The sequence below is a fragment of the Neoarius graeffei genome, chromosome 14 (genome assembly GCF_027579695.1).
Source record: "Neoarius graeffei isolate fNeoGra1 chromosome 14, fNeoGra1.pri, whole genome shotgun sequence".
NCBI classification, from domain to species: domain Eukaryota; kingdom Metazoa; phylum Chordata; class Actinopteri; order Siluriformes; family Ariidae; genus Neoarius; species Neoarius graeffei.
This window is the reverse complement of record NC_083582.1, coordinates 80,830,054-80,844,292: the sequence shown is the minus strand read 5'-3', so window position 1 is coordinate 80,844,292 and position 14,239 is coordinate 80,830,054. Positions and strand designations below refer to the sequence as shown.

Here is a 14,239-nt window from a genome sequence, read left to right as displayed (position 1 = left end):
CCCGTGTTGGGTGTCTTTGAAAAAATATGGTTAAAATTGAACAACCCTAGCTGAAGCCCTGCCCCAGACCATCTCTGGTGTTTTCCATCGACACTAAAATGTCATTGCGAAGGCAGAAAAACTGCTTTTAATTAATTAATTTATTTTTTTTAAACGTTGTCTTTGCCGTACAGTGAATCAAACCTGAGGAGGAAGTTCCATCTCTGTGTTAGTTTTAGGTGGAGGATCTTTCATTTTTCTTCTGATGCTCCTGTTAAAGCTCGGGTTGAAATGAATTCTTGTTGTTTTTTTCCCCCCCCTCCAGAGGAAATGGGCGGGTCTCTCTCTCAATCAGGACGTGGAAGGTAAAAATCTTTCAGAACATTATTTACTGAGTTATGCTCTTGACTGGTTCTTGCTCATCATGTTGAGTTCTTGTTTAACGACTCTATAGATCTTACAAACTGTGGTGAAATAAAGTCCGTTTATTCAGTGAGAATGTATTAGGAGATTTATTTTAATCAAAGTTGAGATTTAATATTAAACTTGCTAAATACAACTTTGACTGATATGTCCACAACCGTACTCAGTTATTCAAATGGAGGATAATGAATGAGTGCGCACGATATGCCACAATACACTGTACACATGATGCATGTATGGGCTGTATATTATCTACAGTTGGTTTATTCTGATTATTTTAAAACAGTGGGATTAATATGGGAAAAGAAACGTTAAAGCTTCGCCCTCATTAGTGCAACTTCTGAGTGAATTGATGTTTTGTGGTGTTGCATGGAAGAAAATTAATTATTACCTCCCCCCGAGGTGGAAAAAAATGTAATGCCCTCCTTGCCCCAAGATGGCGGGAAAATCGAACACTCGCCCCGAGGTGGCAGGATAGACGAACGCCCCTCTCACCTAAAAACGTGGTTGATGTCTGAGTTTTGCACTGGGGCTACAATGCTAATACGCAGTGGTGCTTGAAAGTTTGTGAACCCTTTATAATTTTCTATATTTCTGCATAAATATGACCTAAAACATCATCAGATTTTCACACAAGTCCTAAAAGTAGATAAAGAGAACCCAGTTAAACAAATGAGACAAAAATATTATACTTGGTCATTTATTTATTGAGGAAAATGATCCAATATTACATATCTGTGAGTGGCAAAAGTATGTGATACTTTGCTTTCAGTATCTGGTGTGACCCCCTTGTGCAGCAATAACTGCAACTAAACGTTTGCGGTAACTGTTGATCAGTCCTGCACACCGGCTTGGAGGAATTTTAGCCCGTTCCTCCGTACAGAACAGCTTCAACTCTGGGATGTTGGTGGGTTTCCTCACATGAACTGCTCGCTTCAGGTCCTTCCACAACATTTCCACTGGATTAAGGTCAGGACTTTGACTTGGCCATTAGTGGGGCAGCATAGCTAACCTATTGTGCATTTTGTGATACAAGCACCAAATTTGGCACAAATGTACATTGACATATGGCGAACATTTTCAGATATTGAGCCACTCGGAATTCTCTCTTCATGTCCGCCATATTGGAATTCAAAATGGCCGCCATTTGAAATCTACATTTGCGCTTATCTGACCTAAACTTCACTTCCCTGTTGTTTCCATTCTGTGGACTGTTACATGAAGAATAGATATTTTTATATTCCAATTAAATTTAAGGTAATACTAGCACTATGTTTGCCATCCAGACTGGTCCTATTGCAAGAGGATAGTGATGACCACATCAGTGGATTTTATACTTTTCCTCATTAAATAATATTTGGTGCAGGTGATGACCTAATCAATACCTCATTAAGTAAAATGAGATGTGTTGGAATCCCAGCACAGACACTGGAATGAAATGGCTGCCGTACACAGAGATGCTGATTTAAGAAAAGATTTAAGTGGTCTCTTATTTCTTTTTTTTTTCCAGAGCTGTGTGTCATGTCTCTACACAAAATAGCCCATATTATTGAGAAATGGATTGATCAGTATAGTTTGCAAAATTATTTACAAATAAAAAAATTAATTTGTCAACTATTCACCCTCCATTGGTGTAAAACCCCTAAATTAGTTATGGTTAAATCAGCTGAAAGTTTCCAGAAACTATGAGGTGATTTCCATTCTAAAGACAGTGATTTGATTGTAGAAAGCTCCAGGGTTTATTAGAGAGCATACTTAAGCAAACAGCATCATGAAAACCAATAACCTATGAAAACACATGCAGGACAAGGTTCTGAAAAAGTGTCAATTAGGGTTTGGTTATTAAAAAAAATCCCAAACTTGGAGCACCCACAGAGCAATATTAAATCCATCATTTTAAAAAAAGGAAAGAATTTGGTACAATCATGAGGAAGTCATCCACCAAAAGTCAGTGACTGAGTAAGTAACCAAGAGGCAGAGGATGGAATAGATGCTCATTCTTGTTCATCAGCATTATCTAGTTGTTCCAGTTAAACTTTCAGGAACACACACCTTCTCCTGCTTGACAATGCAGTCACCTTCACCCTTCCATCCATCCATCCATCCATCCATTATCTGTAGCCACTTATCCTCTCCAACAGGGTCGCAGGCGAGCTGGAGCCTATCCCAGCTGACTACGGGTGAAAGGCGGGGTTCACCCTGGACAAGTCGCCAGGTCATCACAGGGCTGACACATAGACACAGACAACCATTCACACTCATATTCACACCTACGCTCAATTTAGAGTCACCAGTTAACCTAACCTGCATGTCTTTGGACTGTGGGGGAAACCGGAGCACCCGGAGGAAACCCACGCGGACACGGGGAGAACATGCAAACTCCACACAGAAAGGCCCTCGCCGGCCCCGGGGCTCGAACCCGGACCTTCTTGCTGTGAGGCGACGGTGCTAACCACTACACCACCGTGCTGCCCGTCACCTTCACCTACTTTAGGATAATTAGCCTATTGCTTAACTGTTGGAACTCCTTCGGGTTCCATATCAAACCTAGAACAACACAGAATCTAATCAATAACTCAAACTTGTCAAAACAATTTTTACTTCACAGACTTTGAGTAAAATGTTGTCTTGTCAAAAATACATGATGATGAATATTTGTCTCTCATGAATTAAGTGGAGTACTGTAATAAAGTATGTCATTTTGAAAAATGGATACCAACAAATATTCTCATGTACTATAAAAATATTTGACCCAGAGGTAATCGCACATGTAGAATTCAAGTGGTGGCCATTTTGAAATCCAATATGTTGGCTAATTTATAAAGATACACAATGCAGATTGTAACCATCGGATTCCTTTCCTCCCAAAACATACATTTGGACACCAGAATCGAGTCAATAGCAGCATTAGACCCAAAGATAATCGAAAATGTAGATTTCAAACAACGGCCATTTTGAAATCCAATATGGCGGCTCACTGGTACAAAATATGCAATGCAGATTGTTACCATTGGATTCCTTGCCCCCCATAACATACATTTAGACACCAGAATTGAGTCAATAGCAGCATTAGACCCAAAGATAATCGAAAATGTAGATTTCAAATGGCGGCCATTTTGAATTCCAATATGGCGGACATGAAGGGAGAATTCCGAGTGGCTCAATATCTGAAAATGTTCGCCATATATCAATGTACATTTGTGCCAAATTTGATGCTTGTATCACAAAATGCACAATCCTTTTGAATATTCGAGCTAAACCGCCCCACTACATTCCAAAACATTCACTTTATTCTTCTTTAACCATTCTTTGGTAGAACGACTTGTGTGCTTCGGGTCGTTGTCTTGCTGCATGACCCACCTTCTCTTGAGATTCAGTTCATGGACAGATGTCCTGACATTTTCCTTTAGAATTCACTGGTATAATTCAGAATTCATTGTTCCATCAATGATGGCAAGCCGTCCTGGCCCAGATGCAGCAAAACAGGCCCAAACCACGATACTACCACCACCACCATGTTTCACAGATGGGATAAGGTTCTGCTGGAATGCAGTGTTTTCCTTTCTCCAAACATAACGCTTCTCATTTAAACCAAAAAGTTCTACTTTGGTCTCATCTGTCCGCAAAACATTTTTCCAATAGCCTTCTGGCTTGTCCACGTGATCTTTAGCAAACTGCAGACGAGCAGCTATGTTCTTTTTGGAGAGCAATGGCTTTCTCCTTGCAACCCTGCCATGCACACCATTTGTTGTTCAGTGTTCTCCTGATGGTGGACTCATGAACATTAACATTAGCCAATGTGAGAGAGGCCTTCAGTTGCTTAGAAGTTACCCTGGGGTCCTTTGTGACCTCACTGACTATTACACACCTTGCTCTTGGAGTGATCTTTGTTGGTCGACCACTCCTGGGGAGGGTAACAATGATCTTGAATTTCCTCCATTTGTACACAATCTGTCTGACTGTGGATTGGTGGAGTCCAAACTCTTTAGAGATGGTTTTGTAACCTTTTCCAGCCTGATGAGCATCAACAACACTTTTTCTGAGGTCCTCAGAAATCTCCTTTGTTTGTGCCATGATACACTTCCACAAACGTGTTGTGAAGATCAGACTTTGATAGATCCCTGTTCTTTAAATAAAACAGGGTGCCCACTCACACCTGATTGTCATCCCATTGATTGAAAACACCTGACTCTAATTTCACCTTCACATTAACTGCTAATCCTAGAGGTTCACATACTTTTGCCACTCACAGATATGTAATATTGGGTCATTTTCCTCAATAAATAAATGACCAAGTATAATATTTTTGTCTCATTTGTTTAACTGGGTTCTCTTTATCTACTTTTAGGACTTGTGTGAAAATCTGATGATGTTTTAGCTCATATTTATGCAGAAATGTAGACAATTCTAAAGGGTTCACAAACTTTCAAGCACCACTGTACCTCACAAGGACTGATTGTGTATCTCATCCAAATCCTTTTCCATAAATTACTTCTCCTGAATGCCTTTTATCCAAAATAACCACCCTGATTACACAAAGTCCCACTGCATCCTAAAGCGCATCACTGAAGGTCTGGATGGGTTTTAAGGCTCATATTTACACACGATTTCACATTTAGTTGTTCGCTGCATTAATGTCATAGCTAAACAAAAGAAAAAATCAAACACTGGATTGCAAAGATGTCTGTCTGTTTATCTTTCCTCTTGCAGTCAGCATCTACAACTTTGACACATCCAGGCAGTACATTGGAACGATGACTCTGGAAATCGACTTCCTGCAGAAGAAGAACGCAGACAGTAACGCTTATGACTCGGACAAGATGGCCATCGAGTTCATCCAGAGTTTTAACTCTCAGGCGTTCTGCTTGGGCCAGCAGGTAAAGAGGAGCATCATACAACACTCCGTGCTGTTATTACCGGAAAACAATCAACGACAGGCGGGTGGTGTGATGAAGCGGAGTCCCTGTACACCACCCTGAAGTGGATTATTTTCCTATAAAAGCATGCTGTATTGTTGTTTTTCCTCTGATACAACAGCAGTTGGCCAACGATTCCAAGTTTTGATGAAGTAAAGAACGTATCGTCCTGATTTTGGTCCAGTTATCCTGCAGTTACATTTATTGTTCTGTTAAAGATCTTGTGATTTCTGCTTTTCCTCTCAGTTCGTGTTCAGCTTCTGTGAGAAGTATTTTTTGCTGGTAATAAAAGGAGTGGAGGCGATGGACCCCAGCATACTGAAGGGGGAGCAGAGCTCCAGCAAGAAAAACAAGGTACGTCTCTGAGCTCCATCTCGGAGCACCTCATCACCGTCAGCTCTGTTTTGGAGGATGTTCTGTTTTCAAAAGTTATTGTCTGAATTTTATTTATTTATTTTTTATATAACTCTGTTCCACATTTGCATTGTTGATCAGCTGACTTGTAAGATATTGAGGAAGTAATGCTTTTGGGAGAAAGACTGAAAAATCTTGGAATTATTTGGAGAAAATTATCCCTACACTATAAAGTAATTTTTATCAATAAAAAATTGCCATTAAAAATAAGACTGGTGAATCATGGAGAAATTACTAATGCATTTCTAGACTTGGATTATCATCACACTACAAAATGGCTAATTTATTAAAAAAAAAAGGATTTCCACCCAGTCCTAGAAAAGTCCTGGATTTCATGTTCTAGTCCTGGAAAAGAAAAAAAAAAACAACCAAAAAATAAAGTCTTGAAAAAGTACTGTAAAAATTTCTCTAATTGTTTGTAACCGCAAAAAGGCCCCAGTATCATTATGAAGTAAAGCATGCTTTGATCAAACAAACACACAATGCTCGATAGGATTTGTATCGTCCTGAAGAAGTCCTGGTAGATCTTATGTTTCATTCTTTACCTGGGAAATGACCATTAAAAAAAATTATTAAAAATCCATGGACAACTTGATTTCATTTTATAAGGGGGGGGGGGGCGGGATCCGAGAATTTTTATTAGACTAAAAAGTGGAATTAATTAATTAACAGTACCTTAAGGTGACTTCCCACAGACCTGGGAAAGGGGTGGGGCATTTATTTATTTATTAATGAAGATGAAGCTAGTTTTGGTTCAAAGGCTAAAATGAATGGAAATTTAATTTATAGGAAGTTTTTTGATTAAAAAATTATTAGTAGCAAGGAATATCTACATCAGACCCAGTCTCAATTTATCAGAATCCAAGCACAATTATTTTGTACTATTTTAATAATTCATAATTGTGCTGTGTATGTACTGCATGTATATAATGTATTTATCATTTGTAGCTACGCTTACGGCCACTTTATTAGGAACACCCCTACATCCACCTGCTGTTCTCTGCAGTTCTGTAATCAGCCGATCCCTCGACAGCAGCACGACGCATCAAATCCCACAGATACAAATCAGGAGCTTCAGTTAATGTTCACAATGTTCAAACATCAGAACGGGAAACATTGTGATCTCACAGTGTGACTTTCTCTCACTGTGGTCTGGGTGTTGGTTTGATCCAGATGGACTGGTTTGAGTATTTCAGAAGCTGCTGATCTCCTGGGGTTTTCACACACAACAGTCTCTAGAGTTTACACAGAATGGTGCAGAAAACAAAAAACACTGAGTGAGTGAGCGACAGTTCTGTGGGTGGAAACAAACGCCTTGTTGATAAGAGAGGGTCAGAGGGGAATGGACAGGAAGGATATAGTAACTCATATAATCACTCTTTACAACCATGGTGAGCAGAAAAACATCTCAGCATGCAACAGCAGAAGAACACATTGGGTTCCACTCCTGCAGCCAAGAACAGGGATCTTAGAACCAACAACACGTTCCTATTAAAGTGGCCGGTGAGGGTATAAGAATTGTATATGGTGTACAGGTAGATGAAGTGTGTGGTTTTTCCTCCTTCCTGTCTCTGCAGATCGAGGTTGGCTTGTTGCACGGTAACAGTCAAGTAATTTTTGAGAAGGCAGAGAGCTCCTCCATCAACCTGATTGGTCAGTGTTTACCCTACAGACATGAAACACACACACACACACACACCATTTGTCATTTCATGTCAAGATAACATTCCAAACTGAAACGTTGGCCTGATTGGAATGCCATCTGGCCGAATCTCTGAGAGCATCCCGTTCTATCCAGCCTCCGTTCCAAGAAAGTCAAGTGTTTTGTGTAAAACTTACAGAATGCAGTGATTTGCAAATCCTTTTCGACACGTATTCAGTTGAATACAGTACAAAGACAAGATATTTAATACAGAGGTGCCAGTCATTTCGCCGTAGTCATTACGATTTTCAAAGTAGATTCTGCAATTACGATTTTGGCTCTAATTGTTCCGATATTGAGAGTTTCTTACATGGGTACATCATGGTTGACCGTTCCGCAGGTGGCGCTTCCGCATTTTTTTTTTTGTTCCCCCGAAGAGTAGTATAATTTACAATTATTGATCAAAAAACAAATCCACAATAACCATTGACGAGTAGAATTCAATCTTACATGTCTAGCGTGAGTCTGGACGCCATGCTGCTTGTTTATCAAGTCATGAGATTTCTTTTTCAGTTTTAATTTTTGAAGTATAATTATGTCGAGCAAAAAGGATAGTAAACCTAAAGCCGGTAGACCAACAAAAACAGTTAACCAAAAGTTCCGTAAGGAGTACACTGATAAATTTAATTTCATCATCCCTTCTAAGAAGTCAGTTCACCACACTTTCTGCTCGACATGTCGAGTAAACATATCTACGTATATCCCATGGCGGTATGTGTGACATACGACGGCATGTTAATACCGAAGGACACAAGGGTAACGCCGAAACTCTTGGGAGCAATAAGAGAATATCGGATATTTTTGTGAAGTCCGACAGTGACCTGGATGCCAAGGTGACAAAGGCAGAGGTTATGTTCACGAACTTCACTGTGGAACATGATCTGCCCATTGCTGTTGCAGACCACGCTGGACAACTTTTCAAGAACATGTTTTCTGATTCAGAGATCGCGAAAAAGGTCAGTTTATTATTCAATTTTTTGAATGATTAATTAGCAATTATTAGGATCAATTAGAAGTGTCCGGGGTGGGAGATCTCGTCAATTTGAACCATATTTTACACCCTCCAAATAGGCAAATACCCTGAATAATCATTTAAATAATTCAACAACTTACTATTTTATTACATGTCTTATTATTGTATATATGTACTATTTTATTATTATTAATATTGTTACTATAATTTTTGATACAGAAAAATAAAGATGATACTTCCTACTTTTTTCTAATACATAAAGTTATTAAGCAAGTAATGTAATCCGCACTCTCCGTTCGCGTTGGGTCATTATGATATGGGATCACTGAAGGCTGGCACCTCTGTTAATGTTCAGACTGATGAACTTTTTATTGTTTTTTTGTAAATATACACTCGTTCTGAATTTGATGCCTGCAACACATTCCAAAGAAAGTTGGGACAGGAGCAACAAAAAACTGGGAAAATTGTGGGATGATTTAAAAAAAATAAACCCACACACCTGTTTGGAACATTCTACAGGTTAACTGGTCATTAGAAAAGCTCTCAGTTGTTCAGAAGTAATAATGGGGCGAGGTTCAACACTTTGTAAAAAACGGTGTAAGAACAATATTTCTCAGCGTACAACTGCAAGGAATTTAGGGATTTCGCCATCGGCAATCCAGAAGATCAGCAAAGGATCCAGAGAATCCTGGGAAATCTCTGCAAACGGGGGACAAGGCTGAAACCCAGCACTGAACGCCCGTGACCTTGGATCCCTCAGGCAGCACCGCATTTAAAAACTGACATGATTGTATGAAGGACGTTACTACAGGGGCTCGGGAACACTTTGGAAACCGTTATCAGTAAACAGTTTATTGCTGCATCTACAAAATACAAAGGGAAAGCCAAATATCCCCAAGATCCAGAAACGCAGCTGGATTCTCTGGACCTGAGATGGACTGACGCAAAGTGAAGAAGTGGACTGACGTGTCCACATTTCATCGACTGTATGCTGTCAACTACAGGGTTGCTTGAAAAATTCACTAGCTGGTAGCCTGGAGCGCGAGTGTAACAGCCGCGCTACCTGATGTATGACTCTCTTGTTCTTGTCGTCCTGCAGCTCTGAAACCTCCAGCCACGAGCCGCTGCTCCTGAGAACCCCACGCAAGCACTTCCGGTGTCCTTCCTGCGTTTTAGTTGTGTTATGAGTAAGACTTGCCTGTTCTGACTGACTCTAATGCTAGTGGCTTTTGCAATTATACAGTACCTTCCACAATTATTGGCACCCCTTGTAAAGATTAGGGGGGAAAAATCCACCTTTTGGTGAAGTCGCTTAATCTCACACTGACAAAATGAGAAAAATCCAACCTTTTATTAAAACAAATTGAATCAGAGAAAAACATCAAGAAATAATTATTTTCAACAAAAACACAGTGCCACTATTATTGGCCCCCCGGAAATGATACACAATGTACCTGAAGCGTGTTTCCATTTAAATTGTCCATGTGTGAGTTGATTGGAGTGTGTAGGAACTTTCCAGCTGTAATCCATGACTTCCTGATGAACTGGGGAACAAATATGAGGCGACACAGAGGCCAAATTCCCTCAACATCACCATGGGAACGATCAGAGACACACAAACCCAATGAGGGAGAAGTGTGTTGACCTTCATAAGTCAGGGAATGGGGATAAAAACATCTCACCTGAAAATGTCCATTTCTACTGTTAGGGCAAAAATAAAAAAGTGGACACCAACTGGAACTGTTCCACACTCACCTGGAAGAGGAGCCGAGTTTATTTTACCCCACGGACAGTGAGGAGGGTAAGAGAGGCAAAACATCCCCAAGAGTCACTGCTGGTGAATTACAAGAAAAAGTCAAATCTTGGGGTTTCCGAGTCTCCAAAACCCCCATCAGACTCCACCTCCATGCCAACAGATTATTTGGAAGGTTCCAGAAAAAAACTCTTTTCTGTCAGTTAACCCCAAACGTAAGCACCTGAAGTTTGTGAAACGCGACGACAACTTTGACTGGAACCGTGTTCTCTGGTCTGATGGAACAGAAATGGAGCTTTTTAGTGATAAACACTCGCGGTGGGTTTGGAGTAAAAAGAAGGACGGCTATAATGAAAAGAACCCGATCCCAACTGTAAAATATGGTGGAGGTTCTGTGATGTTATAAAGGACTTCTCTAATATCAGATAGACACTTAATTTCTACATGACCCTTCTCTTAAAAATGATTACGGTTCCTCTTAGTTTATAATTACTGATGATTAGAAGAACTCTTAATGGTAAGTTAAGGGGGCTTTTGGGGGGGGGGGGGGGGGAGTACAGCTCAAGATATTTGACCTACTGTTTAGAAATTTGTGTAATTGCTGGATGCTGCCACAAGATGGCAGTGCTATTACATGACTGTCAGCTGGGATAGGCTCCAGCTCGCCTGCGACCCTGTAGAACAGGATAAAGCGGCTACAGGTAATGAGATGAGAAACTTTCCCTCACTCTTTAGATAATAAAATAAATGTTTCATTTTGAATAGTGGGGAAATAATCCTGGTTTTATTCTTTCTCACTAGGTAAGGCGAAGTCTCGAGGCACACGACAGTCCATCATTAACCCTGACTGGAATTTTGAGCGGATGGGAATCGGAGGCCTGGACAAGGAATTCTCCGACATCTTCCGCCGTGCCTTCGCCTCTCGGGTTTTCCCTCCAGACATTGTGGAGCAGATGGGTGAGTCTGTTGGGTACCTGTGACCACGTCCTCGTGTGTGTGTGTGTGTGTGTGTGTGTGTGAGAGCAAACATCACTGTAATAAATAATCAGCTCTATGGTGGTGTGATGAAGCAGTTAGTCTTGATTATTTTTCTCTAACAGCACAGTCTGAAGTGTTTTTACTCCTCTTATACCGCTGCGATTTTCCAGCAATTACAATTTGAACTTCTTAAAACATGACAAGTTGTGCTTTTTATCCATTTATAGTTACATTGAAGGATGTGGAATGTCCACAAAACAGTAAACAGTTGTTCTCTCTCTCTCTCTCTCTCTCTCTCTCTCTCTCTCTCTCTGTGTCCAAAGCACCATAACTGCTACAAAGCATTGACACTGGAGACTCCTTCCATAAATTTTAAATAAATGATTCCTAACTAAATAAAACTTCACCATATCAGCAATTTTATATATTTCATTAAACAATACTAAATCTGTATTATTAGGTTTAGATTATATGGAGTGTCAGCTGTACAAGTCCCTGTGTTTGCTCTGCTGCTATAGAAACAATAATATATTTGTACTCGCACATTAATATAGACCTAGCACTGTTACAGCCGGAACTACTGTCCAAGCCATGCAGGTATACAATAATTCACACCTTCTGACCAATCAGAGTCGAGAATTGAAGTGCACTGTGGCGTGAGTACGTATTTGTTGTTCAGCTGTGTTTATTTTAACTTGGTGAGTGTATGGGTTGGTTGTATTTCTGTATTTATTAAAAATATCTCTCTACAGATCTCCGAGCTTAAAGGGCATCGTGCTGCTACACATTCTCGTGTGTGTGTGTGTGTGTGTGTGTGTCGACCTTTGTGGGTGGTGATGGTGTGGGAGTCGGCCCCCTCGCTCCTGCAGATGCCTGCTCTAATGAGATGGCCGGTCCTGATAGCGTAAAGGTGAGTGTGTAATTGGGGTGTGTGAGGGAGGCCAGGTGCTGAGAGCTGCTCGGGCGTGGCTGTCACAGAGAGTCTGGGACCTGCAGCAGAACGCTCCACTTTAACTCAAACTCCCATCACCCTAAAGGTCAGCGAATGGAGTGCAGTCGAGGGGAGAGATGAACCCCTGACGATCCCAGCAGCGCGGCGTCTGTCAGCGAGTGTAAATGGCCGTGCTGATTCACATCTCTGGACTGCGGCTTATCTGCAGCCTGCCTGCGCTGTGAAAATGGCAGCCAGCAGCTGCTCCAGGCCAAAACCCACACGCTGTCTGTAACCAGCGCGTTGGCCTCCGCTCAGACCCCGCCCTCAACTTGGGACTGTGAAAACACACACACTCATCTGGGAAAGAAATGCGCCTCAGTGGTTTTGTCTGCCAAAAAAACTCCTTTAAATGTGAGATTTTAGTTCTGATTTCATTCCATGCGAACGGAGCTCAGTGATCCAGTGATGTTGGAGATTGCAATAAATGATTTAACAAAACACTTCCTTCATGCAGTCTCTGGAGATGCAGTACTACTGTTCCTGTTTGGCTGGGAGTTGTGCTATATATTGTGAAAAAAGAGCAAATTCTCAAATCTGATTGGTTGGAAGGTTTTGGTTAATTTTCTATACTGACAGTGGCACAGCTGCAAATCGCAGTGCGCTGGTTCTAATCCTTCATCGCTTCTGCAGTAACGGCTCACGGTGGTGGATGTGAAGTTTTCTGTCAGGAGATGTTTAAGTGTCTGAGACCAAACAGCGAAGGAAGAGGACATGGGGCTTTTTGATTCAAAAAGCAGGGTTTTATTTAGTCAATGTTAAAGAAGTTTACAAAGACCAAAATGAATAATAACTAGGCCTATAAAAGAGGTGAACAGGATGTAACTTGAGACATAAACGTCTGACCTGACATTAACTGAACAAAACTGACCCGACACAGTTAAACAAAAGGGAGCATGTATAGGGGCTCGGCCAAACCAAATAACACAGAGGGTAAACAAAAATATACACTGACTGCAAACAGGTACAAAGCAAAACTAACAAGACCGAGACCGTGATTAGCCATGGTAATTGCGCTAGCTGTTACAAACTGGGACGTCTGGTCACCGTACCCTATAGATCCGGAACGGTGAGTTAGAGAGTGACACCTGGTGAGGAAAAGTTGCACCCTGCCACCCTGAACAAAATAAAATAAAAACTTGATTGAAAAAAATCCAGTTTTTCATGGATCATTCCAGTTCGGTGATCCGGATCAGCACCAAAAGTCATAGCAATGTAATTCAGCCCAGAGATATTCATGTGAAATTTGGTTGATGATTGGTTGAAAACGGAGGGAGAAATAGCGTCCTAAAAAATGTTAGAATAATAATAATAATAAAATAGAAAGATTCTGAGGGAGAGTGACTGTTTGCACTACCACTGCTGGCACTAATTAACTAAAGCCAAAACCCGCCTTGGGCACACGGTGAGGCGTGGTACGGCCAAATGAGCAGACTCCAAGATTCAGGTCTCCTCGACCCTTAGCCACGCCTTTTGCCCAACCAGGAAGGGGCCGCCCCAACACGCAAGATAACTCAAAGAAAACTCGAGCAAAGAAACACAGGATTAATAAACAAGCAAACTTGGCTTTCCCAACCCTACAGTGTTAAAATGTGTGCACTCTGTATAAAACACTGTCAGATTAAAGCAAATAAATCAAACGAACGGTGTTGTCAGTTATTTGAGTATGATCATATAGATGACTGTAAATGATAAACTGTGCAGCAAACCAATAAGGTGCAGAGGTAGAATGTGGGAGGAGCTTACCCTGTGTGGCTGCGGCCATCACGTTAATGTTTATGGAAGGAGTGTCCGGTGTCGGTGCTCTGTAAGAGTCAGAGATAAAGCTGTAAATGCAAGTTTTCCAACATCATCTTCAGGACTGAGGAGTTCACACTTTGGGGTTTCTTTGTAACATTACAAGCTGTGGGACTTTTTCCCCTCGTTATAATTAAAGGTTCTGACTGCAAAGTTGAATTCTGGGTAAAATGTTCTGTTTCTGTTGGAGTTTGGAGATGTTGCACTGCTGCACACACCCCGTGTATCCTGTGTGTAGATGTTTTGCTAAGATAAAAAGCGTCCCACATTTTACGATTCCGGAGATCGCCCAAGCAAGTGAGCAACAATATCA

General features: G+C 41.0%; 1 protein-coding gene across 1 annotated transcript in view; it reads left to right on the top strand.

Annotated features, from left to right (window-relative positions):
• nsfb (N-ethylmaleimide-sensitive factor b) overlaps nt 1–14,239 on the top strand; it is a 68,791-nt gene that overhangs the window by 18,064 nt on the left and 36,488 nt on the right. Inside the window, exons 4-8 of the mRNA XM_060940351.1 lie at nt 305–344; nt 5,113–5,279; nt 5,565–5,672; nt 7,310–7,385; nt 10,962–11,117. Of these exons, the coding sequence (XP_060796334.1) occupies nt 305–344; nt 5,113–5,279; nt 5,565–5,672; nt 7,310–7,385; nt 10,962–11,117 (547 nt within the window). The remainder of the gene's footprint in view (nt 1–304; nt 345–5,112; nt 5,280–5,564; nt 5,673–7,309; nt 7,386–10,961; nt 11,118–14,239) is intronic.